The 27,667-nt window shown below is 44.8% G+C and overlaps 1 protein-coding gene across 13 annotated transcripts in view; it reads left to right on the top strand.

Annotated features, from left to right (window-relative positions):
- The window catches only part of LOC126916289 (stress-activated protein kinase JNK), a 63,467-nt gene that overhangs the window by 27,200 nt on the left and 8,600 nt on the right, over nucleotides 1-27,667 (top strand). For 5 of the 13 annotated variants that reach the window (XM_050721942.1, XM_050721943.1, XM_050721939.1 and 2 more), the window contains 10 exons: nucleotides 4,914-5,449; nucleotides 12,151-12,188; nucleotides 23,492-23,553; nucleotides 25,120-25,567; nucleotides 25,891-26,020; nucleotides 26,176-26,373; nucleotides 26,481-26,615; nucleotides 26,840-26,969; nucleotides 27,050-27,208; nucleotides 27,299-27,423. In XM_050721942.1, coding sequence (XP_050577899.1) covers nucleotides 4,914-5,449; nucleotides 12,151-12,188; nucleotides 23,492-23,553; nucleotides 25,120-25,567; nucleotides 25,891-26,020; nucleotides 26,176-26,373; nucleotides 26,481-26,615; nucleotides 26,840-26,969; nucleotides 27,050-27,208; nucleotides 27,299-27,423 — 1,961 coding nt within the window. Of the gene's footprint in view, nucleotides 1-4,913; nucleotides 5,450-12,150; nucleotides 12,189-22,797; nucleotides 22,839-23,491; nucleotides 23,554-24,871; nucleotides 25,005-25,119; nucleotides 25,568-25,890; nucleotides 26,021-26,175; nucleotides 26,374-26,480; nucleotides 26,616-26,839; nucleotides 26,970-27,049; nucleotides 27,209-27,298; nucleotides 27,424-27,667 lie in introns of those variants that run through there. The other 8 variants (XM_050721945.1, XM_050721944.1, XM_050721950.1 and 5 more) reach the window with 7 other exon arrangements.

Raw genomic sequence — 27,667 nt, 5'->3', positions numbered from 1 at the left:
TAACTTTTTGACTACGAGTGTTTCATCGAATAACATTGATATCGCTATGCGCTGATCTATACAAGATCGAAGTTTGGTCGTGGAAAAAGTTTCAAAGGGCCAATGTCTCTCGAATCTATGGAACGATCGACCTTGTGGAGGTCGAAATGAAGATTCCTAGCAAAGAGTGGGAGTAGTTCCCCTATTGAAATTCCATTTGGGCACGTTACGCGCAACCTCGTCGCTCGTAATAATTTTCACGACGATGGTTTAGCTATTCCGTCCTTGTATCCAATTGGTCCTCGTTTGCGGCCACGAAGCCTAAATAGTCCCTCTTGACTAGCTCGAGCGCTATTGACGAATGAGAAAAAGTCGAAGGGCTCGTTACTGTCGTGATACTGACTCGTTAATGAGGCTTAAAAATTCAAGAACTAGAAAATTAAAGAATTTTTTTTATTTCCTTGATATAAAAGAAATGACCTTTAAAAACTTTCATCGTCTTTGTATCGATTACTTAAGAAGCGAATTAGACATTCGTAGGAGATAACGTCGAGTTAAATGAGGATATTGGGGGGGTTCAATTGGGTAAAAATGCCTTCGTTACACTGATAATCGATGTTCTCGACGAATCTTCATACACGCTGTTACGTTCATCGATTAGGTTTTATCGTCGTTTCGTTGGCGACGCAATAATGTTACGTTAAACGAGCGAAATTTCGCAACGTTTAACGAGGAAATCGAGGCACGATTTCACGAAGCTGTAAAATCGTAAGCTAAAAGTCTCTCAAAGGCAAGAAGGTCGTTCTCGTCAGGCCTCGTTGACTCGTTATTCTCGGAGAAACGACCACGACGATGACGGCGACGATGAAGCGATGCACCGCACTGCGAAGTGGGCAATATGAACGTCGAGAGGACGGAAACGATGACGTTTAAGTAGCGCGTCTAGCACATTGCGTGCGCCAGCTCCAAGAAAATGCGGAAAGATATTTCGCAGGCTTAGCTCGATTACGTTAATGCTTCGAGAGAAATTCAATTTTCTCTGCTCGTTAGTTAAAAGAAAACCGTCTGACGTTTTTTACATTTGCGATGTAACAATTTTGAAAATCCGACAGGCTACTTATCAAACGGACATTTCCTAGTTATTAGCCCATTCTGAAAGTTATCGCAGCTTTTTCCTCTGTTTGACTCTAATGCTGTATTACTATAACATATAGTTGCACAAATATATATTACTGGTGATATATGAACAATTTATGCAGTGTACACTATTTTCTATTTTTATCGAATAAAAACATCTCCTGTAGTCTTCGTATTAGATTATATCTTGTAGAACATCAGCTTACTATACTTTGATCTGGTTACGTGCAAATGTAGGAAGTACTTTAATCGGGGATTTGGTCGCGTAACGATGGCCAACTAAGGTTCTACATTCTATAAAAGCGTTAAGCTCGCGTAACTGCACGTGTGGTGGCGATGGCGCATGCACGGACGTCAAACGTGAAACGTCGAGCGTTGCTCGAAGCGTCGTAGAAAAGGAGAATCAGAGCCGGTGGAGTGCCACCATTGTTTCGCCCTTCTTTAGAACACTCTTCGCATTAACGTCGTGAATTGGTACAATGCTGGGAGCTTTCTCTTTCACTCCTCTTCTACCACTTTTCCCTCCCTCCTTGCCTCGCTCTTTCTTTCCATCTCCATCTATTTCCTGCATTTTTTCCTTCTTCGAATCCGCTCGCTTATCGACTATCTCTACCGTACATCCCTATTTTTCGATCTTTCTGCCAGTTCGTATTTTTTATTGTTCTCCTTTCTCTATTTATATGTAATAAAGGAGAAAATAGGAATAACAAATATATATTTTATTTTTTCACCTAAGGGTCTGGGACTAATTCTAAATAAGAAACGAAAGTAAATTACAGCTGGCGCGATTACATTGGGACAGTTCGACTCTTCGTATTTCCATGATGGCTTACAAAGACGGGGATAAAGAGGAGAGACCGGAGAATGCTTGAAAAGCGCAAAACGCTGCTCCAGCTGCTCGTTATTCGAGGATGGCGATCATCGTCAGGTTGGAGCCCGGCGTGACAAATGAGGGACATTATCTGGTCCGGTCGTAGTTCGCCGCGGCGTTAACGATAAATCGCTATCCTGATAATTAATATCTCGTCTTTTGTCGCATCATCCGATTATAAATAGTGGTAGAGCATAGGGTATCAAGGTGGATATGTTTCTGTAATAGCCTGCACGTAGAGTCATCGAAAGACAAATCGCAACTGGCTGCGTGATTTTACGCGGTCTGTTCTTTTGTTTCTTTTTGTTTTTTATTTAACCATTTCGATCCTATTAATTAATTATAGCTTTTTATTTACCGATAATATATTTAACCTTTCCGGTGTTTGATTCGATACACAAAAGAATATGAAAGAATCGGAAGCTTCGATGAAATGTAAATATGTATATCCTTGATCGAGAAAGAGATCGACATTGAAGGTGGGCGGTATCGGAAAATGGAGACTCGATAGATTAGTCTCTGTGAAAAATTTTCGGGCGCGTAAATACAAAGAGTCAACGTTACGGTGATCTTGGTCGGAATGGAATTGCAGCGATGCAAAGCTACGCGATATTCGATTTCTATTTGTATTTGCTCGGCAAAAGCTTATATCCATATCCGATCAAAGTTCGTTGCATTTCGAGATATCCGACTGGACTCATGATATCTCCGGTATCGTGATGTTAAAACGAAAAAAGATGAATGTCACCATTGTAGATAACTTAGCAATATCAAAGACAAGTGCGTAGAGTTACTGTGATAATAATATGTTTTTCATCGAGTGTCAGCGAACAATCACGTACGACGATTTTACAAAAATCATGTCCTCGTGATAAATTCGTGGTTTGTGGCCGAATAGCAGATGTTGATCGATTGGAAAGAAATAAGACGAAATGTGACATACACTGGAAATCCATCGAAGGCGATAATATTAGATGTGATAACGAGCGAATAGTTCGAATCCGAAATGGATGGTTGGCTGGACGATTGTTTAGAAGAACGAAAGACTATAGCCGGAACAATAACTGTGCACCTAAGCAAAAGCTTCGCTTAGTCGGCTGTTTCAATTAAGTATCGAACTTTCGCTGACGAGGCACGCGATCTTTCGCTCCCTCTTTGGGCGCACCCCGTCGCCATCCTTTCCTCGTTAACGCTTAGCGACGCAACATTTATCTTTAGCGATAGAATTCAAAAGAGCCGTGTTGTATTTCATTTTTATTTTGCTTCACTTTTTTGTACTATTTTTCTTTCTTGTGCTTCTAAAAGTTGCGCGTTTATTACGTTACTTTGAGCGGATCGCGTGTTAATTAAAACATAAACGCTTGTGTTTGTCACATTGTTATGCACCTCACGGTAGGACAAATCAAAGATACGAGGTCATTGTTTCGAATGTGATTCCAGAGGTATAATATGACACGCCTACGAGGTACCTCGATAAAAATAGATTTGGCGGCAATTGCGTATTCGTGTGCATCATTGTCGTTACGCAATATTTGTCAGTAGTTCGGAAAGTGGGTAGCATGTTGAAGAGAGGAAATTTTGGTAACAGATTCGCGGTATTTTTATGTGGTTGGGGCGCCCGCGCCAGTGGCAGCCAAGCAGGCGACCCATCGAGAAAAGAAGCGGCAAAGGAATTTGCAGGAGATGTTGGGCGAATATCGATGGCTGTCTGGCAAACGAAGTGGTCCAAGGGAATGACATTTAGGGTGGCATCGTGGCGCCACACGAACCGAGAATGTCTCGCGTGCTCTTCTTCCGCGTCTGGTTGACGGTGCGAAAGATTTTCATTGAGCATCACCGTCGACATCGTCAAAGGTCGTCTCGGTATAAATAACCCTGGCGCCGTTGTTGGCTCGTTCTCGTTTCCCTGCTTCGTCGGTCAATTTTTTAGCCGCTATGCGTTTCACCACATTTTATAGCTTCACGAAAGTTTTGCTCCTCCCTCGGTCGACTAGCATCGAAGAACCCACAATTGGACCTATTAGATCATCTAATAAGTTCGTGTGGTTCATTTTTATTTTATTTAGAATCTTTCAGGTTCGGTATGATTTCTAAAATACAATTATTCATAAAACACGTTAGGAACACCGGAGATTATAAATATATAATTATAAGGGCACCAATTTATTTGACGACCTGATGTACATCTACGTTGAATTTGTTGCTTCTCGGTAGCGTTATAAAGTAACGGTAGGAATTACAGTCCTCGAACAACTTGAAACGTTTCTGAAATATCAGAATCTTTTCCCTCAAACATCGGTTACGTAGAGTAACTTGAATTAGATACGGCCTGGATAGACAAGTGCATGTTACTGCATACAGAAGCCAGACAAGAATCTTTCATTCACAAGTAATTTCCACTTTTTCATTTTCACTTTCAACTATCCATAACTGTATAAAAATTAAAATTAAAACGGTCGCTTGGACACGATTGAAAGGTTTTCTGTAAATTGATACGACAGGAAATAGCTTCCCTATATCGAGTATTCCAAAAAGTTGGGGCTGAACTTTGGAAACATGTACTCATCAAAGAAGATTCCAATATTAAATATTTATCAACATATAGTTAACACTATGCTTTATAGTAATGGAAGATCAAAACTAACGAAAAGTAGTATTTCATAGGCACGATAATTTTGTCTCCTTAGATCGTTGAAGTAATATGTAGTGCAGTGTGGTTGTTTAGTTGTCGACGTATTCGACGCGATAAGTTGGAGTTGTCTCCCAACTTAGCTGGGACTTTAATATTTTGTGTAGCTTTATTAACCGTGGACTCTCTCGAATTCAGGATTTTCGATCAACGATAACGCAAAGGACGCGAAAAGTATCCATGAGTACAAATGTTTCACATTTGAAGAATTTAACCAAATATTTCCATTTGTTTCAGAGAATTTTGAGACTGCCCTAGACGAGTGGTCGTTGTTGTTGCTGTTGTTGACGTCGGCTTCGTCGTCGTCGTCGTCGTCGCCGTTGTTGCCGTCGTCGTCGTCGTCGTCGTCGTCGTCGTCGTCGTCGTCGTCGTCGTCGCCGTCGTCGTCGTCGTCGTCGTCGTCGTCGTCGTCGTCGTCGTCGTCGTCGCCGTCGCCGTCGTCGTCGTCGTCGTCGTCGTCGTCGTCGTCGTCGTCGTCGTCGTCGTCGCCGTCGTCGTCGTCGTCGTCGTCGCCGTTGTTGCCGTCGTCGTCGTCGTCGTCGTCGTCGTCGTCGTCATCGTCGTCGTCGTCGCCGTCGTCGTTGCCGTCGTCGTTGCCGTCGTCGTTGTCGCTGCGATCACCGTTCTCATCTTCATCGTCGTTATTCTCTTCGTCATCGTCATCGTCATCGTCATCGCCATCGTCATCGTCATCGTCATCGTCATCGTCATCGTCCTCATCGTCATCGTTCTCATCATTTTGTCATCGTCAACGTCGTGGGGGTTGTCAAAGGGTAAGCAAACGGATGTCTCTATACCCCAACTTCTCTTCTCAACCCTTCTACTCTCAAGTTGTTTAGCTTATACGTGACAAATCTACGTAGAGTGTCCACAAACTCGAAATCACGTTTAGAACTTTGAAAGAAACTTGATATTGTTTCTGTTCTTCCACGATTCTCGTCACAATACTCCTCGTTTTGAACGATTCATTAATAGTGAGTTACCTCGGAAACCTAGGAAATATGTACTACGGAGTGATCGATGCGGTTTTGAAATTGTCTATAGCAAGGGTGCGATACGTGTATACAACATTACGATTAGAAACTAATCGCAGTGCCTGATGTATCACTTGTGTCGTTTTTGATTAGTGGGACACGACGCAATGAAGAGACGAACATTGCCGCAGGTTTTATTGTTGGAATGAGAATGGTAAATTATGAGTTCGCGTGTTGTCGCGTGGCGATACGTCGTTAAAGTAGGATATCGAATGCATGATCGCGTTTGTAGGCTTTTCGTAACACCGAGTTGCCCTCGTCAAACGGGAAATGGTAATACAGTTTACGATTATCTCTCAGAGATATTCGAGGCTTAGCTTATCGAATTTCGATTGAAAGAATTTCCAGTTTAAGAGTTTCGAAACTTTTATGATTTCGAATGTTCAAAGTGTTATTCCAAAATTTTCAGTTGAAGTCGTTTTACTATAATTGCAACTATCTCTACGATAATCGGGCCATCTATTATCCAAAAATATTTATAATCTTAGACTTAAAGCGTAATAATAACAAATCAATTTCTATTCTTCCAAATGTAATTATTACAGATATAAACGTTATAGAATTATTATTTAAATATTTTAAATCCTACAGACAAATTATATCGTTAGTACCATGGATGTGTAAGTGCCATATAAGAATATACGAGCCGCATGTGGTTCATAATCTGTAATGTGGCCACCATAGTTCTATATATTGTACGCTTGATAACACGCGTAAACCTTCGAAAAGCGAAAGGGACGGATAGTTTGGGACGAATAATAGTTTTGGATGCGACATAATCACCAGGGATACTAACTCGTGAGGTGAGTTGAAATTAGTCAGGAACGAACTGGCACGCACCCCTGGCAGCTCTTTTCGTTATTTGGAATGGCTTAGGTTTACGCGTTTCCTCTTGGGTACGTTCCGTCATGTGGAAAGAGTCCTTTTCCCCCTGTGTTTCTCTATCTCTCGCTTCGAGTTCCATCGGTTGGACAAAAGCCGTTTGCTCGTAGAAGCATTCCGTTGAGACGGAGCTAACTATACTCTCGATATTCCGTTGTTTTGCATAAAAACGCAAGGCAGCTGGGTTCTTCCATTTCTCGATCACCCGACCATCTTTTGCACGCTTAATCCCGGCACTAATCACCTTTTTTTATGCATATTTTGGTCTATACAGTTAATTAATTAGTAGTATTAACGAGTCGATCCTTAATTAGATACTTTTGTAATCGTAGAATCAGTAACTTTTTAACTGTCAAATCTACACAATCATTTTGTATATTTCTTTTGTACGTTTCACGATTATTCGCAATCATCCAGATCATCTGCGGATATTAACACGCATATCGTACGTTTCCTTTACAAGTTAAAGGAAATCAGATTTCTTTGTATAAATTTTCCGAGAAAGTCGCAATTCGTTCTAAACCGGAGGACGTGATTGCGTTATCGTTTAGGAACCCTTGATCTCTTAGAAATAGTTATACATATATCGGTTCTCTTGCGGGTTTTCGTTTCTCCTCGGGGCAAACGATATTTCGCATATTTCGTAGGAGCGAGATTGTGCTTGGCCGAGATGGACCTTCTCTGCAAATGACTATCCGTATTACTTTTTCGCACACGACGAGGATGGCTTTTATCGTACGTATAAAAATGGAGAAAGGAACAGTATTTGCACGGTCTTCCCGCAGAATTCTTGCGAAATTTCCGAGCCCGAAACTCAGAGGGTGCTTTGATTAAGTTGCTTGGCCACTCGCTCGGTCAAAACAACGGTGATAGGAGGTTGATGCTGCTACGACTTGATGGGCAAAATACAATTCATGAACCCTGGTAAATGTTTTTAGCCGAATCGGATCGGATCGTTCGTATCAGCGATAAAATTCGTCGCCGCGACATTGCCTATCGTGCAGGCCGCAAGTTGCCCGCGTACGTGTTATCTCCTGTGTCCTTGCTTTACGGCAATCGTTTTTGAGCCAATAAATCGTTTTACGAACGCACCTAATATCCTCTGAAGCAGGGGATTTCGAGATTCCATTGGAAGGTTGACAAATTATGCGCATTTTTCAAGAGTCGAAGGTGAAATAGTTTCGACGGCGCGAAAGTCGAGCTTTTTATTCGTTGGCGTGTTTTCGAGGGCCGTTTCTCTAAGATTTATAGCAGCCGTACCGAAGAAGTCAAGATACTCGGGCCAGACGACGTTGTCTTATAAATTAGGTGCTTTGAGCGTAAGCTTAAAGACAACGACGGCTTTTCGTCAAGCACAAGAACGGCGTCAACGTCGACTCGAGGTTGAATCGGTAAGCGTCTGTGAATAATCGAGCACGTCTCGCATTAGCCGCGGCTGCCCTTATCTCTGCTTCTCATTTGTAGGGCGTACGCTTTATTGCTGAAAAGGCTGCTTCTGCTTTCTTACCGGGAAAATTTATGCGAGTCCCGGTTACTGTAATGCGTCTGCCACCATTTCGCTCGAAGCACGCAGGTAGCAACGCTAATGTTTATTCTGCAATTTGTGTGCAATAAAGTTTCATACTTTGAGCAAACAATCGATAAATTGCATTTTCTGGGAAAATTATCCAGCCGCTTCCTTATTTCCTTCGAAATCCCTAAAATCGCATCGACCATTGAAACATTCGTACTATTCCTAGCCTGTAAATTTTACGACCTATTTGGTATTTACCTATTTTATATACCTATTTCATATGGGTATTCAGTATAGGTAGGTACCTATTTTATATAATATATACATAACGGTAGAAACAACTGCTTTTGTTGTGACGTTTTCGACGAGACGTTTCGACACGGATCGTTCGCCGCTTAATCTTCTTTTATATCTCGCGTAAAGATGTAGAAGTTGACTTTACGATCGGTCAAATTCACCTAGATACTACAAACTTCCGTAAATCCTGTCCTTGAGGCTCATGTGTAAACAGATAGATAGGTAGTGTCGGAGGTTACGAGGTTACTTCGTGCCACTGTTTCTTTTTTCTTCAATTTTTTTCGATACAATAGCAGATCCGAACGTCGAATTTAACGAATTCTTGGATCGCAGTTATACAAACGTTCGTTCGTTGTTCGCAATTGAACATGTCGGAAGAAAAGCTCGTGGTCGATCTAGAATATCGACGATACGATGACAACATCAGGCAAAGCAGCGGAAACCTTATCTTTGGTAAGTTGCAAATTGCTTTAGAGCCATTCGATAAGAAAAGAGAGAGAGAGAGAGAGATAAGTAGGACGATTGATTCGATAAAGACGATAACACGATCGCTAACACAGTCGCTAACGGTGTCGGAGTTCGTGTTGGTAAATTGGCTTTGCCGTTCCCGCGTCGCGTTGTTCTACATAAACCTTCTCCAACTATGGAGATAAGTGTAACGTCAATGGTAAAAGGAACTAGCAGGAGAAACCACCGTGGGAAACGCGGCTAAAGGATTCGAGCTAGGCGAAGGCGCACAGGAACACTCTTCCGTTTATCGAAGCAACTTCGCTGGCGGCGTAACTTAAGTTTACGATATCGAACAGGAGCACGTAGAGACAATGAAGGCGACGTACAGAGAAGATCGTCGATGAAGGGGAAGAAGGGAAAGGCGAGTTAAGGAGTGTGCCATCTCCCTAGAGAATTATGAAACGCGCGAGTTAGCGCCAGATCCGAGAGAAAGAGCTGTAACATTCCAAAATTTGCATTCTCATTTGTATGCTTGCGGTTTGTAGCAGTTTCACGAGTCGCTATGATTTATGGAAAGTCGTCCCCTGGATAGAGAGCCACCCAGCCTCTTGGCATACAAGTTGCTAAATCGCGCGTTATTTTGCTTAGTTGCCTCTGCTTTTCACCATGTCTGCCCCTCTGCTCCTCTTGGAAGCGAGGACAGGGTTGTAGTGATTTTGCCTGATCGAACCGCCGCGCATTCGTCGTCAGGCTCCGCGACGATTGGATCGTTCTCGAACGTTAGCTTTCTAGCAAGGATTGCGAAGAAGGGCGGATGATACGATTCGTTTCGAAGGTACGGAGAACATTTTATCCCGGTCTCGATAGGTTAATATGGCCGCGAGTGCTCGTCGTACTCACATTCGCTGGTTGCATTTGAAACTACATGTTTTTCAACGCTCTCGTCGAGGGTGTCTGCAACAGACACAAACGTAACAGAGAAGCGATGAAGATGATGAATGCTGGCTCTCGTTACTAAGCTAGTAACTCCACTTTTACACGACGAGGGTTCGTAATTAATAGAAAAACAATTTCTGTCGCAGGCTATGAAAAAATTAATTACACGATTGTCTTTGTTCTGATGTTTTTGTGCAAAATGGTAACGTGACTAGTAAATTTTTAATAATTTTAATATAATAACACGTAAATTTGTAACGTGTATGTTCGGTATTTCCATTTATTATCACCTACACTAGTTACACGTCGTATCGAGTTTACGTTTACGTTGCTAATTTCGCGGATCGTTAGGATTTTATTGCATCCCTGTTCGATTTACTTTCAAAAGGTGCTGTGTTCGTCGAGAGATGCAAGCACCCCGCTAAAACCGCTGTTTCTCCGTCTAGTAGGCAAATCGAAAATGAGAATGTCGTCCGTATCGGTAAACATCGGTGGATGAGATTTCCCATTGTCCTCGTTGTTTCTCCGATGCAACATCGGTGATAACTCGTGGATTGTTTTGGCGGCGTGGAATAGCGTAGTCAAAACACGAAGGTCGAGGAAGAAAGCGCCGATACTTGCCATCTCCACAGTGTGTAATTCTTGGCACGCGATTTGTATTTTCTGTTCTATATAACACGTACAATAAGAACGTGAAAATTTTCTATGGGAAATGTTCAAATATTTTCATGAGCCAGTGTATACACGTCAAGGATTTGTATCTTTGTTCGTATTTCGCATCCACCGCATTTTCCCACAATACCAATCACGTTTCATCTACGTCAGTCACCAGTACCATTCGCAAGAATATCCCGCTGATTCTTTGCTTTACGATGCTTTCAACATGTCCAGATTTTCGTAAGAACCGAATTTCCGGCACGGTGAGGTCATAGTACGAGAAACGTCGCTTAGATTTTTCAGTGGCTGCACAGTTAATGTTAATTTCAATAGCCGTTGTTGTGGAAATGCACGAGAGCTGGCGTTATTCGGAGGAATTTCGCGTGCAGCTTTCGCAGTAGCGCATCGGATCGCTTCGCGATGTTCGTTGCAAACGTTGCTTCAGTGACAACGTCCGACAGCTGATTGTTCTTTGTCGGTTGCGGCCGTGTTTTTCGCTGTACGATTTCGTCGCAGTGACATCCTTCGAAACACAGCATTAAATCTGATACTGGATTATCGATGGCTTTTCTACATTTAGGTGGTTTTCAACAATTAGCTTTAATTCAAAGAGCCAATCAGCCGAGTGGTAGATACTTGCTGCTCGATTCGATCGGACACGACCTCGGAGAGCCTCGGGGAGTCTCGGGGATGACCGCAACCGAAGCCATGGGATTGGCAAAGTCGAAACTTTCTCGCTGGTTTCGGTTTCGAGCGAATCGTCGCTTTCTAAAAGTACTTCTCGTTAATAGACGCGCTTCTTGCGTCGTTGATCTTCCAACTTTAGAAGGCAAGCCTTAAAAGGTCAACAACAGGGAATCGGAAACATTCACTCGGGCGTATCGCGTTTCGCTAGGGTTGAAGGGGTTAATAGGCGCAACGCAGTTTCTAACGCGTACTTGACAGAAAAGATCGAAAGAGGCATGCTCAATTTTCACGCGAACCAGACTCGTCGTGTGCGAACTTCTTGAAGTACGACGACCGGATTGCCGTTTTCCTGTATCGCTATAAATAAGCAGGATCGATAGCAGTGGGGCAAGAGATGGAGGCAGCGGTCGTTGGTAATCATTTTACGCAGACAACGAATGTGACGCGCCGTCACAAAAACATTGCCGAGAGCAAAGCGAATGTCGTGGTTACGCTACGTTCCGTCGCGCAGAAAATTTAGAATTGTACTCTATTTGCAAAGCGGCTAGAGGCAAGAGAAACATTTCCGATGTTTCGATTATATTTAGATCTCTGTTTAGATTGGAAACACGAATCGACTTGGTCTTTGAAACGCATTCCACTTTTTCGTGCTAATCGCTTTGGCTTTGACAAGCTGTGCTGCGAAGAAAAAGACCCGAAGCCCTGTCAAAACGCTTACGAGTTACCAAGCTTCCCGTCGAGACGTAGAAGTTGTGATCTAATTATGAAATTACTCGAAGAAACGCGATCGTGTTCTACCGATTGAAAATCGTCTATTGCAATGTATGGTTAATTTCGGAAACTGTCGATGGTCGGCTCGTATTTTTAGAAAGTTTCTTCGATCGGTCCTTCGCATTTCGAAGCTGTTTAGCGTTCCTTTCGATCAACTGGGTAATTAAAAACCGAATTTACGTGATAATTTATTTTCACGCGCGTACATCATGTCCACTGTCGTCGAATACGCATTTCTTTGTTTTAGGTATCGCGAATACGACAAGAACACGGAGTAGCGATTCGGTGAGTGAGTTTTCGTTGAATTTCTCGCGAAACATTTTTTTGCAAACAAAAACGGAAGAATAAAGATCGTAAAAGCTTATACTTGTATATACGAGAACGTATTTCATTGCGCAGGGCATTTCAAGCGTAAAATCTGTCGATTTGATTGTAATCAGTTTATTGACCACAGAATTATTCGAAAGGAGAAATAAAGTTGTTAATCCGTAAAAGAACAATTTCTTTGAAACGTTGAAGTTGAAAAAATAAGATTTTGGCTACGAAATCCGATTTTCCAGACTACTGTGCAAAAAAGGGAAACTGGCAAGATCCGAGAATGGGATGGTACGTCGTAGATCGTACGGTGGAGGGGCATTACTTGTCCGCGCAACGTTAATACCCCGATAATTCATTCTAAATCCAGCAAATGAAGCGACCGAAGTTCTCGTGGCGCGACGGTTCGTAAAGCGTTCTAAGAAACGGACCAGCTCCGTTTCTACGCGGCCGTCCTCTCTTTGAAGTGCCACCATCGCGAAATCTTCGACCAAAGAAGACACGGTCTCGGTCTCGTTTTTCTCCTCTTGTTCCGCTTCCTGTGTGCAACGATGCGCCAGAGTACGCGTGGCACGCGCGCCTCTCGTTTCCTGCTTCTTCTCTCTGCTCGAGGCTCGAGACGAGTTCGGTGCACCAGCGACTTCCAACCGCAGATGTTTCGCTGCTTCGTAAATCGAACTTGCGATCTCGTAAATTTCCCCGTTACGCGAAACACACGCGTAAACGCTTAATGCTGGCGTATCACGAGTAATTTGCAACTGCGAATGTTTTCTTAGCTCCACTATCGGCGGCGTCGGCGCGATGGCGTCTCCGCGACGCCTGACTCGTGGACGCTTGAGTCGAACTTATCACCGATGATTCCTCTCCATGTGCGATCGAAATTTCTGTATCAGATTTAACCTTCATCTTTCTCTTTAAAGAAATCTATCATTTCCTAATTCCTCTATTAACAAATTGTTAAGTGTTTAAAGTAAAATATTTTGTTACTGTTAGGAAGATGATACAGGCCTTAGTTGGGACAAAAGACGATTGGCAGTCGTTAGAAGCATTTGAAAGAGTCGGTTGACAACAAGCATGCGTGAGAGTAGATCTTCGAGGTCTTCAGAGTATAAGATATATGTATAACTGTTGTGTGCTAAATAAAGGAAATTACTTGTATTTCCGAATCCCTCCTATATCTTTACAGTTACTATCTGCAGCTTTCCCATTACAATAAGTTTTCTACCCTTTATATAATTAGACTGACTTTAGAGCCGTGTCGCAATGGTAGCTTTATAGGGAGACTAATTATACGATCGTAATTCGTCGATGAGAGATGTTCGAGAGATTTGAATCAGAGCGGTCATTCGTGCCAATAGCGCGGCCAGTGTGGGCGAAACCTGACCGTTTACACTTGTTTCCAGGCGATTTAGACGAGGAGATGTCGTGATGGAAGGTCACCGATCCTCGCCCCGAACTTCCTCAGGATCAGATCGGTCAGCAAAGATACGTACGTATCTAGGGAAGAGAATGGTATTCATCTTCCTACGAATTTTCTAGAACGTGTTTTGGAATATTTGAAATTCTCGGTTGCGATCCATATCATTGGGCTGTATTAACTCAGCGAGAAGCATACGAGTGACACGGTTCGTTAAGATAGTTCAGTCCGTGGTCGGCGCAGGCGTTCCATCGATATTCCGAACAAGTTCGCGGAATAGCGTTGGAACATCAAGGACGAGGCAGCGTCCTCGTTTAGTGGAAAATGTCTCTGGGGAATTTATTCGGCTTTTGTTCGTTGGGATACTTCGATAAAAATCTAAAAACATTTAAGCGGATCTCTAACCGCCACGACGCTATATAATTACAGTCTGATTTCAGTAAGCTCTGTAATTGGTGTTTATTAAATAAATTGGACTTGAACTTCTCTAAATGTCATATTATTACTATATAGATATTCGTGTTAAACGAATTCAGTTGTCTTATCTATAATCTATCGAATTGTACCTTGACAGAGATTAGCGCGGTCGACGATCTTAGAATATTTTCATACGCATTTTGAATTTGTCAAAACATTGCTCTAATATTGTCAAAGGATCGCTGAAAACTTTCGAGTTAATTATTCGCGCGTCTTCGGAATTTCCAACGTGTCAACTCTAAAATTTCTTTATGGCTCATTAGTTGGATCGCAATTATATCACATACGACAAATACGTATTTCTGTTGGAGAGAATTCATCAGAAATTTCTTAGATTTGCTGTTTATAAGTAAGGCGTTAAAATGTCATTTCATGATCGCAATAACATTTCCATTTTAGATAATGTTATCCGCTTATCTACTCTCGAAATCCATGAAATTGTAGCAGATCTTCCGTTTTTATTTATTATTAACGGCAAAATCAACTCCACCTACTTTGGTGCACATAAACCTGTATGCACCACCACGTGCATTAAGACCTGATCAACTTCTTTAATTTGTGCCCGTCAACTACCAAAATATGCTACAGCACCCGAGATCCATTAAATGGAATTATTAAATTAGCAAATCGATACGCTGAAAATATCGGCCTCCTCGGACGCTTCAAACACATATAAAATGTAGCTCTACAATATCCTTTCATCACGTAAAGCTTTCCAATAATATTCTTTTTCCCGTTCCTCATCCCCTTTTTCTTATTTTATTTCGCTGTCTTTTCTGTATTCACTTTCTTTTCTTAGTTTTCTCATTGCGCTTATTATTATATCCTTTCGTACTTATTATTGGGCTCGGCCCGTGTAATAATATTTTTATATTCTCTTGCTTAAACCATTAAGCGTAGAAGTTACGTACAGTGGCTCACGAAAGTACAAGCTTTTGAACATTTATAAAAATTCAATATGGATATATTATACCTGTTATAGATACAAAACACATTGAAATTTCTTCAGCAATGTAACTGCAACGAGGTGTGATTGTCACGATTATGTTGCTGGCTTATACCAACTTTATGAACCCTTGAATCAAATTGGCGAACGAGCTAATCGGGCTGCGACGTCTGTTCGATCGTTTATTTTCTCTATATCTTATTAGCGAAAACAAAGAAAAAGTTCGGTCAATTAGTATGGCGCAGGATCGAGAAAGTTTCTCGTTGAATCGTCGTAAAACGAAACCGCGCGGATGAGCGACGACGTTACCGTGGTTGGACCGTCGTTTAAGAAGAGACGGAACAAAGGCGCCACTGGCAGCAGCGAATAGGTATCGAAATTCGATAGGGAAAACGAACAACGATGGTTTTGCGAGCAGAGGCTGGCTCGTAAGCAGGTGGTTTCGTCGATGTCGTCGCGCAACCTGCCCATCGGCAAAATCTCTAAAACGAGCTGTCGTGTTCTGCCGATAGTGCGAGTGTGTCCGCCGAATATCGGCTTTTCGTTACCGAATGCATTTAACAGAAAGGCGAGTCGCAGAGAGGAAAGGAAAGTCGACGACGAGATGTAGAATAGAGAGGTTGTTAGCGCGCTTCTTGGATGGGTTATCGCGACGCTAGTCTTGCAAGTACCGAAAGGAAACGAGAGGAAAGTTTACAGTCGCGATAGTAGTCGCTCGGTCGACAATCTCGTAGCTTTCCGCTCCCTTCGTTTCTTCGACAAAAATTTGCATTTTAAATCAAAGGGGATGCACTCGAGACTTTTAACGATGTCACTGCTCGTCTGAATTCCCAAGTATTTCCAGTGCATCGTTCTCTGCGATTCTACCCTTCCGCGACAATTCGCCTACGCGTTTCGCTTCCTTCTACGTGGATTGTGTTCAGCGTTTAAAAACAGCCGTATCGAACCGTAAGGAAAGGCACGCGAGTGGACTGAAAGTCAGCTGAGCCAGGATCGATGTTCGAGAAGCATCGCGTGCCGGCCAACCGTTTCAACTCGTAGCGTTCTGGCTATCGTCGATCAAGCTCAGGTGTTCCTTTCGTAACGCCGAACATCGCTCGCAACGCGTGTTCCGACATTACGGTCACGATGATCGATAGCCGATCGTTTGAAAGTTTTATCGGTCGAATAATTTTCATCGGTCGCTTCGCTAAAGTTTCCAACGAATAAAATTTCATCAATACGACAATGGTATTTCGGTACAGCGGTATCTCATTACCGTTCCTATCGAAAACGTCCAAATACATTGATGAGTGCGTGCAAATTGAATTTGGCATAACTTTCCTGTTTATACGTTAGCCATTGTATGGTTCTCTTCGTCGCGATGCATCGTGTACGAATTCGCATAGTAGGGGTTAGGTTTCAAGCACCGTAGAACACAAACTTTCACAGAGCTCCATAGGCTTAACTAAAAGTTTTGTCGACAGGAAGACATCTCCGAATTGTGTGTATTTGGTGCAATTGAGAGCGACTGGATTACTTTTGCGCAATTAGAGAACGCAGCCTATAATCGAACGGCGCGTCGCGTTTCGTCGGTAGGAAAGTTTCCACGGGTTGCCGTTGCCGTCGCGTCGCAACGATTCCGCTCCTCGTTCGCTGGCACAGGCTCGAGCCGCTGCCTCGAGTCATTTTCATCGTATACGCGAGAGTGCCGGTATAAGGGAGAAAAGGGAATGGTTTGTTCGGCTGAAAAGACCGACTCGGCAGGAGTAGGAGGGAAGAGGCGGAAACTATGGTGGAGAGATCATCCTAGATTCCGGAAGGGACGGGTAGAGAGCAAACGAGACGAACAGCCGGCAAGAACGGAAGCTTTGATGCGAATAACCGAGAGCTCTCTGTGCCAGCTGCGCGAGTAATCGAGGCCTCTTTCTACGATGCACGCGCGTTGGACGAATTAAAACGAAAATACAGTAATCTTCGGTTAGTAAATGCGACTTTGGTATTCGGGTTTACCACGTTACTCTTATCGAGAAAGGTACTTACTTACTCGCTATTCTAAGAATTATCGTCTATCGTCTCTCTTGGACTCGCTCGGTTTTTAAATGTGTCGAGGACGAGAGAAACCTCGAGCGCGAGTAAAACAAAGAGTCTGATCGTTCTTGTTTAATCGTAAGTATTGTAAAAAAACATGATCGTGTTTGGTATCATTTTGGTAACTGAGATATCGTCGATCACGGGTTACGGATAACGCTCCATGGCAGCAGATCGAAAAGTTGATGAGGATAGTTCTGCGTCCACCGCGAAGGCCGAGAATGCGCTTATTAGCCGAGAATTACCGCATTTCGTTGAATTTTCCATAGACAGCAATTTTCATAGGGTCGTTTAACGACAGGAATCAATTTGCCAGTCATTCGAGCGGCGTAGTACAACGCCGATGAAACCGAAACGAGATTGATAGATACGCGCGAAGGGGTGCGAAACAATGCGGCTGTCCGTTGGAAGCCTAACGGAGCGACGAGGTACGAGAACTCGGCTATCGTAACCGTACCGTCGCGTCGTCGCGTCGCTCCGTTGCGAACGCGGTCGTGCATGCGACTCAACCAACCACGAATACGCAACCGGTTCGTTGCATAAATATCGTTCGGTTCATCTACAAGGCGCGTCCATCCCTCGCCGGCTGGTAAACGCATTGATTTATCGTTCCATCGTTAACTATGCGAACGCCACACGTTGACGTTCACGCTCGTAAATCCGCAACGGCCTCCATCGTGTTTTTCTCGGCTTTTCCATATGTTGCATCGTATCGAAGTTAGAAAACGTCCGTCTTTTTCTTGTTATTTGTCCGCTCCTTCTCCTTCCATTTTCATACCTTACCTTCTTATTTTTTGGCTAGAAAGAAAAATCTATTTGACGTTGAAATAGGCAGAGTCGCAACGCCCTAGTAAATTTTTTTTCCAAAGAGGTCGACTCCATTTTCGAGGAAACGAAAGGGGCTGTTAGGAGAAAAGCACTTTGTCGTTGGAAGGCGGCGACCTATCGGCAGAAAGAGAAACGTGGCGCCTGGCAAATTGACGGGTCGTCGGATTCGCGAAATCCTCCGGAGAACCGTTCCACGTGATCGGCGTAATGCTCGTCGCGTACCTGAGCTCCTTCGATCGAAAGAAGGACCGAGTAGGGAGATGCGAAGTCGAAAATAAGAAGACAGAATGTCGACGGCTCGAAATAGGTCAGTCTATAATACCGACGGGTGTCTTTTCGTTTAGAGGCTTCGTAATTCGTCAGGCCGTAATCGAGACGATTGTCAGCAAAAAGATTCTTACGAACGTCTTGGATACGAGCGTCTAGACGCGTACTTTTCGTCTGACGTTTATAGAAAATCCTACCTTTAGCCGACTGCCGTTTCAAGGTCTAGACGAGATGTTCTTTTTGCGAAGAGGAACGCATGTCCTTTAAATAGATTCGAATCTATCGGTAACGGTTGGGGCCGCGGTCGTTGTCGTTTCGTATAGGAGACGTCTCGCGTCTATCGCTTTCCCGAGCTATCTTTAAAATACAGCGACGGAGATTCGCGTCTCCGACGGTCTCGGTTTGCGACAACGAAGCCGTCTCGGTGTCAAAAAACCGTCGGTGGTCACCGATCGAGTGACGCGGAGCGAGAAAAGTGCGGATGGGTTGAAAGGAGACGAGAGGAGGCAAAGCGACATTGCTCGAATGCGAGCACTCAACAGAGAAAGACGTTCAACGGCGGCATTTATTTTCGGCCAATTAACGGCATTCCTGGTCGGTGGCATCTCCTCGTTGCATAACTCGTCGGGGAACGACGCGACGCGACGGGACGAGCGAAAGAAATGGCCGCGAACCGAGAACAACGGAGCTGCCTGGGCAAAAGGAGCGGAGAAGAGCAGACAAGGCAAAGACGCGACGGCACGCGACACCCGAGGCTTTCCTCGTCTTCCGCCGTGACACGTTCTTCGTCTTCGCAACCTTCCATTTTGGAACTTCTCACAACGAATCTTAATTTTCTTTCTTTCGTATCTTTCGGCGATTTCGCTATCGAAACTGAGACGCATCCAAAAAATGTGTTCACCATTAATCACGCGTTTCTCGAACGGACAGAGCACGAGACTAGACTTTTAAATTTTCCCAGCAAAGCGTTATTCTCGTCGCGACCATACGATGTTTTACTATCGTATCAACGGAATGCAGGCAAAGGAACACTGTCGTCTTAGCGGTGTCGACGACAAAATTCGAGCTGGAAAGCGTAGGAGCTGTAACGAAGACAAACTGTTTACTGTTTTTCACCTATCCGTATGTGTATAACACCTTGGTAATCGATAAAACTCCTTTGTTATCGATATTAGCTAACCCCTGACAATTTTACTGAAAAGATGCGAAATATCGAAAGTTTTGAATTGTCCTAATTCCGATGGCCAAGAACTGTGCATATAGGAGGGATGGTTAGGATTGATCGGGACGCGGTCACGAGTTCCGATAATCTGTGCCCTCGTGACGCAACGCACGCTCTTCCAAGCACAAACTGCATTGCGAGTCCTCGAACGAGCAAAAAATATCAACGAGTGGAGCGTTGGGGTGGCGAATCGAAAATCTGTTCCAGTCGGAAGTATCGATTGTGTGAGAAACGAGTGTGATGCGAATTAAGGCGGAGCTATCGGACGATATTCGGAAGTATTAGGATACTTGATAAGTCTAAATAATTAGTTTAAATCTAAAGTTAAGCAACTCGTGAATTATTATTTCGTTTGAAACTTTAGACTGTAAAGTGTGTTAGATACCGTAATAAAAAGTTTATCGGTTGTATATCGTGAAACTGATTAGGGTTCGTGTTCGTTAACTCGGACAACGTCTGAGATTCGCTGAAAAGTCACAGAAGCTGAAATAGTTGCTACAAAGTGGAAAACGTCGGACTCTAAATACGCAAGCACGACAAGAGCATCTGTATGGCCTTTCGTTTGGAGTTTTCGTTTCTCGACTAACTGGCAATTATAGTTTCCGCGGAAACATGCACTCTCCGGTGTTCGTTTTTACTTTCGTTCGGCTCGTCCGTCCATCTATTCGAGGTTCACCCAGCATTTCGATCTACCGTCGGCCGTTTACTCGCGGGCTCTCGAAATTTCGGTCAACGAACTTTCGAATTCCTTGGCGCGTTTCCCTTCTGTCGCGTTGGCAGTTCTAGGCAATCAGCCTCGTTCGTCGTTGGTAATTATCGGTGGCACGCGCGGAGGTGAGACGTTTCGCGGCCGATTCGGAATACCAATCGAAATTAATTACCGTGACGAGCTGCACGACCAAATTAACCTTCGATAACGAAGCACCGCGCCGCGGTACGACCTGGGTCTATGCCCGATCGAGATTCAACCCCCTGCTTCGCTCTCATTCGTTCGAGTCCAGTCGATCCGTGGTTGTGTCACAGCTGGAGAGAATCGCGGTACAGATATGCCACGGACAAGCGATACTTTTTTTTTTATCGCTGGGCTTTCGTATATTCCGGATTTGTCATTCGTATTTCTGCCCCTCGGTAGATAATATCGATGGTCGTTGGTCGGAGTTATCGAGGGCGTGAGACCCCTTGCGTCCTTTGGCGACGTTTCGTTCCCTATCTCTTAGCTCGTACATCACCTCTGACAACTAAAACCGGTATTTACGGCCGAGTCCTTGGAACCCCTATGCTTATGCTTTTGGTTCGCTTACGATTCGCTTGGCAGGAAAATCCTTCTTTAAAATTTTCATCGTTCTTGACTTTTTCTTTCTTCGTTCGTGGCAAAATCTCTAGCACCAGTTTGCTTCGCGACCGAGCGCGGTATTGCGATGGGCGGAGTTGAAATTTATCGCGAGCAACTTTTTATCCGACAAATGTTAGAAGTAGTGGAAATCGTTCGAGCGACGCGGAGAAAATTATTTTTACATGCGAATTACGTCAAATCGAGGTAATTTATTATTTTGACAGGGAGTAAGTATCTAGGTGAACAACTTTTTAGGAAGGAAATATATATTTTGAAAACATTTTTTAATGGCATTGCCAATTTTCACTGAAAACTCATTATTACAATTATTTATTTAATTACAATTACGCAAGGTTGATTTCGTAAATCCCGTCTTTTTCTGTACGGCCATCTCCCCTCGAAATTATATCACACGTCGAACGTGTGCACCAGACATTTTCCTCGTTCGATGTTTAATTATTTTTCGACAGCTCTTGGATGTCCCGACCTTTCGTTTCAGAAAGGTTCGCCATTTGCTCACTGATAAGCAGTCGGCGTGCTGCACGGAGGCTCGCTCGCGATATCGTGCGCGTCGATCTTTCTCTCATCTTCCCGGCAATGCCAGCTTTGAAGGGTTTCTTCCTCCGCGCTGACTCGTCGATAGAGCGCGACGCGACGCCGAACAATCGATGGGACGATGGTTGTAAAGTCGGCCATCGGGAAGGATGTTGGCGCGCCAACGTTGAACAAGGGAATTGGATTCGCTAGGAATTTCGAGGCGTTAAACCGTACGAAGGGAGAAGACACGCTTCGAAGCAATTACAGGCGGTTGAATCGACGCCGCGAAATTTAATCCGGGGCTCACCGATTTCCAGGGAATCGATATAAAAAGTCGGCCGACGGGGTGGTAGCCTCGTTCTCGAGATATCTGCCGATGTCGAGATACGGCGCAATTACGCAAATGAATTCAAACGGTAACGAATCCGGCATTCTCGAAAGAATTAAACGACGATGATTTTCTGAGTCGGTGCAATTACTTTGGCCGCGGATAAAGGGAAATGAGAATACGAGGGCGATGCGAGAGGGAAAACGGCGGGCGAGAGCGCGAGCGCGACCCACCGAAAACACCAGCACCGTCCTCTGGGAAATACGTCTTGCTTCGCCGGTGGCGAGAAAATTTAATATCCGAATCGACGTTCGCGGTTGCTACTGTGCACTGTGTACACTATGCGCGGTTCACGCGCAGCTCGTCTTTGCTCCACGAAACTCGAAGCGATCCGGTCCGAGTATCGACGGATGCGCGCCATTCTTCTCCGCTTCGTTGTCCTGTTTCTTTCCTCTTGCCTACTATCTGTCGTAGTAAATACCTAGAGTCTTCTATTACACGATTATGTTATCGGGCGTTCCGCGGATTATCTTGCGCGCGACGTAACTCCTTTTTTTTCGATGGAAATTCGTTTATCGTCGGTAACAAATACCGCGCAGATGGTAAATTTTGACTCGAAATCACAGAAAGTTTGAGATATTCGCGATATAGATGGTGCGTACGTGACTTACCTTATTTAAAGAAAGGAAACTGCCGCGTGTCTTGTAATTCGATAACTGGCGATTCTGCTCGAGATTCTACTTGTATTTTCGCGAATCTTGCTTGACGTTTCGAAAGAAACGTTGGAGCACAATTACTCTAGCGTAGCCTTAAGAAAATTGACGATCGTCGGTTTTTTCTTTCTCTGCCGGAGATTAAGGTGTCATTTCGTAACGACGTTACTCCAGAGTAAATTACTTTCTGCGGCGAAAAAGACATCGCTTCCGGCTGTTGGCGACGCTATAAACGGAACAACGGTCGACACGATTAGGACGTCGTTAAGTACGTTAATACAGTAATACGGTATACTCGATTGCTATTCCTTGTTACGTGTATCTCACTGGCAATCTCTTGGCAACGACGAAAATGAAGTTTCCCACGGTAATTTGTCCGACGTTCAGCTACACCAATGTTTCGTTTCCTCGTTCTCGCAGTTGGCACGACACTGAAACAAGAATTGTTTTTCCCTTATGGTCGTGACGACGAAAGATGGCCGGTAAGTGGGTGGAAAGCAAGGTGGTACAAGAAAGTGAGGAATTTCGGTACTTTCGAACATTTCTCGTTCACGACAGAATTGCTCGAATTCTGTTCGCGAGCTCCAATATGGATTAGATACGATGCTATTTCTATCGACGAATACACATAACTTTGGTCAATGTGGACTCGGCATTAACGCACCTAGCCGATCTATTCCTTCCGATTGCATTTCGCGCTATCGACCTGCCTATGTTGCACGTTCTAGTATGCATCGGTGTCCGCAAGAATGTCCGTGCCAACGATATCGACGAGAAAGCACTGGCAATACATTGGCAAAATCCAGCCCTCGAATCGATATTGGGCGACGCTCGACGCGATTCCTCGTTGTCGAGAGAATTATTGGTTTTCGTTCTACGGTTTTTCCAGCATCGCAAAACGACATAATGTCGGCGATTCGTCTAGATTTACTCGATCTGTGTCTACGAAACACGCGATCTTGTTTGTGTAAAGTTGCGTTGAAAAATCCAATCGTATAAACGTTACCGATTACCGATTAACTTTTTCGTCACGGCGACTTGAACCGTTCCTCGACAAAATTCCTCGTCGTTGCGGAAATTGCTTTGACTCGCGTTTAAACATACATTTACGTTGCCTTTTCTATTTTGATTGCAGATCTCGGCCGCTTCAGATTCAGTCGTTCGTCATCGAGCGTTCACAATGGCCGTTCGTTTATGGTAAGTTTTCGACGACGAGTCAGAACATGGTCGTTTTTCATAATGTTTCGCCGTGTTGCCAGTCTCGTTTCTGACTAGCCTGCACTGTTTTTTAAACAAACGAAGAATTTGACGACGACCGTTTCTGATGCGAAACCCTCGATTCTCCGATTCTAATCGAAATCCACGAGAAACCGTTTCGGTACATTATCTCGAAGGGACCTAAAATCATAATTATCCGCGCAGGATTTCGACCAAGCCTCTTCGGTTTGCATATCGGCACTCTTAAATCCTTCTTATCCGATGAATTATGCCGACGTTAAAACGGTCTAACGAATTTCGCCGAGCAGTGGTCGAGCGAACGCGTGCACGTACGCGTTGGAGACGATCCAAGGTGGTAGCGAGCAAAGGAATGTCGTGCCTTCGGCGATAAGAACAAGGAAAAGAGAAAAAAAAGAGAGAAGCAGTGGTCGTTAACTCTTCGAGACATCAGGACTTCGATACTCCGACTATGCTCCTGAACTTTTCGAAACATCTCGAGCAGAGACACCTATTCTCCACGTTGCCGAGACCGAAATTTCATAATATCTCGAATCCACCATTTTTCCTCAAATACCCATAAAATTTCATCTCGATCTACCGATGTGGATTCGGACAATCCAATTCCGCTCGCTGCAAGTCCAGACGAGTGCCCCGAGTCGCGTAACTATCTTGGCGCGAGTTTCGAACGAAATACGCACGAACTTTCGCGTAATTGCGTAATTGGTAGCAGGTGTCGGGCGAAAGATTCGAGCAGCGATCATGGCCGTCAGTGGAGGGAATCCGAACGAAGAGACGAGGGCAGGGTAAGAGGAGGAGGAAGCGACACGAGGCGAAAACTCGAAGGGAAGTGAAAAGATAGCGGAGTTGCGGTTCTACGAAACCGGTGTCGGTGTCAGAGTCGGCATTCGCGTCTGCGTCTGCGACGATCTCTATAAATAATTGGGGGAATCCCGCGGTAGCAGAAGAAATTGCCGTATTCCACGGCAAACGTGGTACACTGTCGTCGAAATATTTGCACGACTTCCTCCCCTTCGCCTCGTCTTCCTCTAATTTTGGCCGGCAAACCGCCGAAAACTCTTCGACCAGCGGACGCTCGTCTTCTTTTTCTTTCGCGACCGAGAACGTCTGCCCGACTTTGCTCCAATTTCTATTTTCGACCGAGACGTTGAAACTTTCGAGGTAGATACGTTCGCGATCCGACGCCGACCGATTCGACGAGAATCGAATCGCGCGTCGTTCGGATCCTGCCTTTGTCATGGTCGTTGTTGGCTGTCCACCTATCAGGCTATTAGCGTTGAAAGATATTCGTTTTCGTTCTGACGATATTTCGTTCTAACACCAACCACAATTCACCAAACGTTTACAAATGAGAAGCATCCGGTCTATCGGTAAATTCGTAAATTCTAAAGACCAACGATTCATTGCGAGAGGTACAGTTAGTTACATAAGTACTGAAAAAACACTCGTTATATTTTTATTTCATGAAACCGACAGAATATTTTCTCAAACTAATAGAGTAACGTTTACCAATGTTCTATGTCGTAGACGAATCCAGCGCGTATAAGAAGCGACGAGCAAAGCGACGGAGCGGCAGCGGTGTCGTCCGGAAGCGAAGGCCGGAGAAGCAGCGGCGAGAGCGTGCCAGTGCCGGTGCCGGTATCGGTGCCGGTGCTCGTGCCTCTCGACGGACCGAGGAAACAGGGACGAGAGACTACGTTTCCTTTCTGCCAGGTGCGCTCGTATCCCCATCCAAAGTGGCTAAGAGCGTAAGTCCTCATCGAGTGCACCAGGAGTGCTCGAGCGGAGGGGAGGTGCAGGTACAGGTGCAGCAGGAGAGACGAGCACCGAGGCGCATGCCTTACCTGGGGCCTGATATGACAACCCGGCTATCCGCCATGTTTTACACGGTTGAAGTCGGGGACACCAGATTCACCATTCTCAAGCGGTATCAAAACCTAAAGCCAATCGGTTCCGGGGCACAGGGGATCGTTTGGTAAGTGATAGCGATTGTCTAGCAAATCATCGACCGTGTGTCGAAGCTTAAATAATTTTAATTAAACTTGTTACTTAAATTAAAGTAAGCGCAGGATTTCCTGCCGCTTTCCCACAATTTTGACTGATTTTAAGAGAAACCGACGATGCACGCGAAGAAAGCAGTGCGATGACCGAGTGGGTAGCACTCAGCCATTCCATGGTTTCGTTTACATAATTGAAACGCGATTAGAACTGCCGTACGAGTGGAAGGTGTGCAGGGTCGTCGACGACTCGCCATCGATCGATGAATCTCTAATTATTATTTGCGCGCGTTTGTTGCAGCGCGGCGTACGACACGGTGACCGCGCAAAATGTCGCGATCAAGAAACTCTCCAGACCTTTTCAGAACGTGACGCACGCGAAGAGAGCGTACAGGGAATTCAAACTTATGAAGCTGGTCAATCATAAAAACGTAAGTATATATTTTCCTCGTATCGGACGTACACCCACGTTGATAAGTATTGGAAGACGCTCAAGTGCGAGAGGACCCAGATATTCCAGCCGATACTTAGAAAGGGGAGCGTACCCTATCTTGATTCGAATTTCTGGTTATTCTCTATTCGACAGATAATCGGTTTGTTGAACGCGTTCACACCGCAACGGTCGTTGGATGAGTTTCAAGACGTGTACTTGGTGATGGAGCTTATGGACGCGAACCTGTGCCAGGTGATTCAGATGGATCTGGATCACGAGCGTATGTCCTACCTGCTTTATCAGATGCTGTGCGGCATCAAGCACTTACACTCGGCCGGTATCATTCACAGGGTGAGTCGCGAGTGGAAATTCGATTATTTTCGGTCACGACCAGATTTACGAGTTGTCAATCCTTTTTTTTTTTTTTTTGGCGCCTCCTATTCGTTGGTTACGCGTAGGATTTGAAGCCGAGCAATATCGTGGTAAAGGCAGACTGTACGCTGAAAATTCTCGACTTTGGTCTGGCTAGGACCGCTGGGACAACCTTCATGATGACGCCGTACGTGGTGACGCGATACTACAGGGCGCCGGAGGTAAGGATAAGAAAAAGAACGCGAAACGCGAACGCATAGCACGCGTATCGGTATAGCGTTGGCGAATAGATCAGGATACTGATCATTTCTTATAACGTCGATTTCATCGATTCGTGTCGCGAGCCTCGATTTTCGCTACTAGAATCGTGCCAGTTTCCCCTCAGTCTCGTTTCTTTCTCGACACACCGTGTACACCGTGATCCGGACGATCTGTCGTCTCGCAGGTGATCCTCGGGATGGGATACAAGGAGAACGTGGACATTTGGTCGGTCGGATGCATAATGGGCGAAATGATTCGGGGTGGTGTGCTGTTTCCTGGCACGGATCACATCGACCAGTGGAACAAGATAATCGGTAGGTCGCCGTGATCGCTTGCCCGTCTTCCATCGAGGAACGTGCGCGCTTTAACACGCGCCCGCTGGACGTTTTTGCAGAGCAACTGGGAACACCGGCGCAGGAATTCATGCAGCGGCTGCAGCCAACGGTCAGGAATTACGTTGAGAACAGGCCGCGGTATCCGGGATATCCGTTCGACAGGTTATTCCCGGACGTTCTGTTTCCATCGGACTCGTCGGAGCACAACCGATTGAAAGGTGAGTGATCGGAAAAGCTTCCGCTCGAGGAGGTTCATCCTTCGCTACGTTTCTTCCATGCCCGTTTTTTCTTCTCGTTCCGTGTTTCAGCCAGCCAAGCCAGGGATCTATTGTCGCGCATGCTCGTGATCGACCCCGAGCGACGCATCTCCGTTGACGATGCTTTGCTGCACAATTACATCAACGTGTGGTACGACGAGGGCGAAGTCAATGCCGTAAGTGTTGTCGATCCTACGTTAATCTCGCAGTCTCGCTACCGCACTCGCCTCGCCTACATACGTACCTTCTTCTACTTCCGTATTATCCCTCGACCACGTTTTTACGTTTGTAAAGGGGGCGGGGTGAATGGTGACTGTGGTGGGAGAAAGAAGGAGAGTATCGATCGGCGACCGATTCGAGTCGCGTCTGTCGAGTGGTTCTTTCTTTCGAGAGAACGAGAAAGACGATTGATCGAATGGT

Source organism: Bombus affinis, chromosome 5, assembly GCF_024516045.1.
Source record: "Bombus affinis isolate iyBomAffi1 chromosome 5, iyBomAffi1.2, whole genome shotgun sequence".
NCBI classification, from domain to species: Eukaryota; Metazoa; Arthropoda; class Insecta; order Hymenoptera; family Apidae; genus Bombus; species Bombus affinis.
This window is presented reverse-complemented; position numbering and strand designations above follow the sequence as displayed.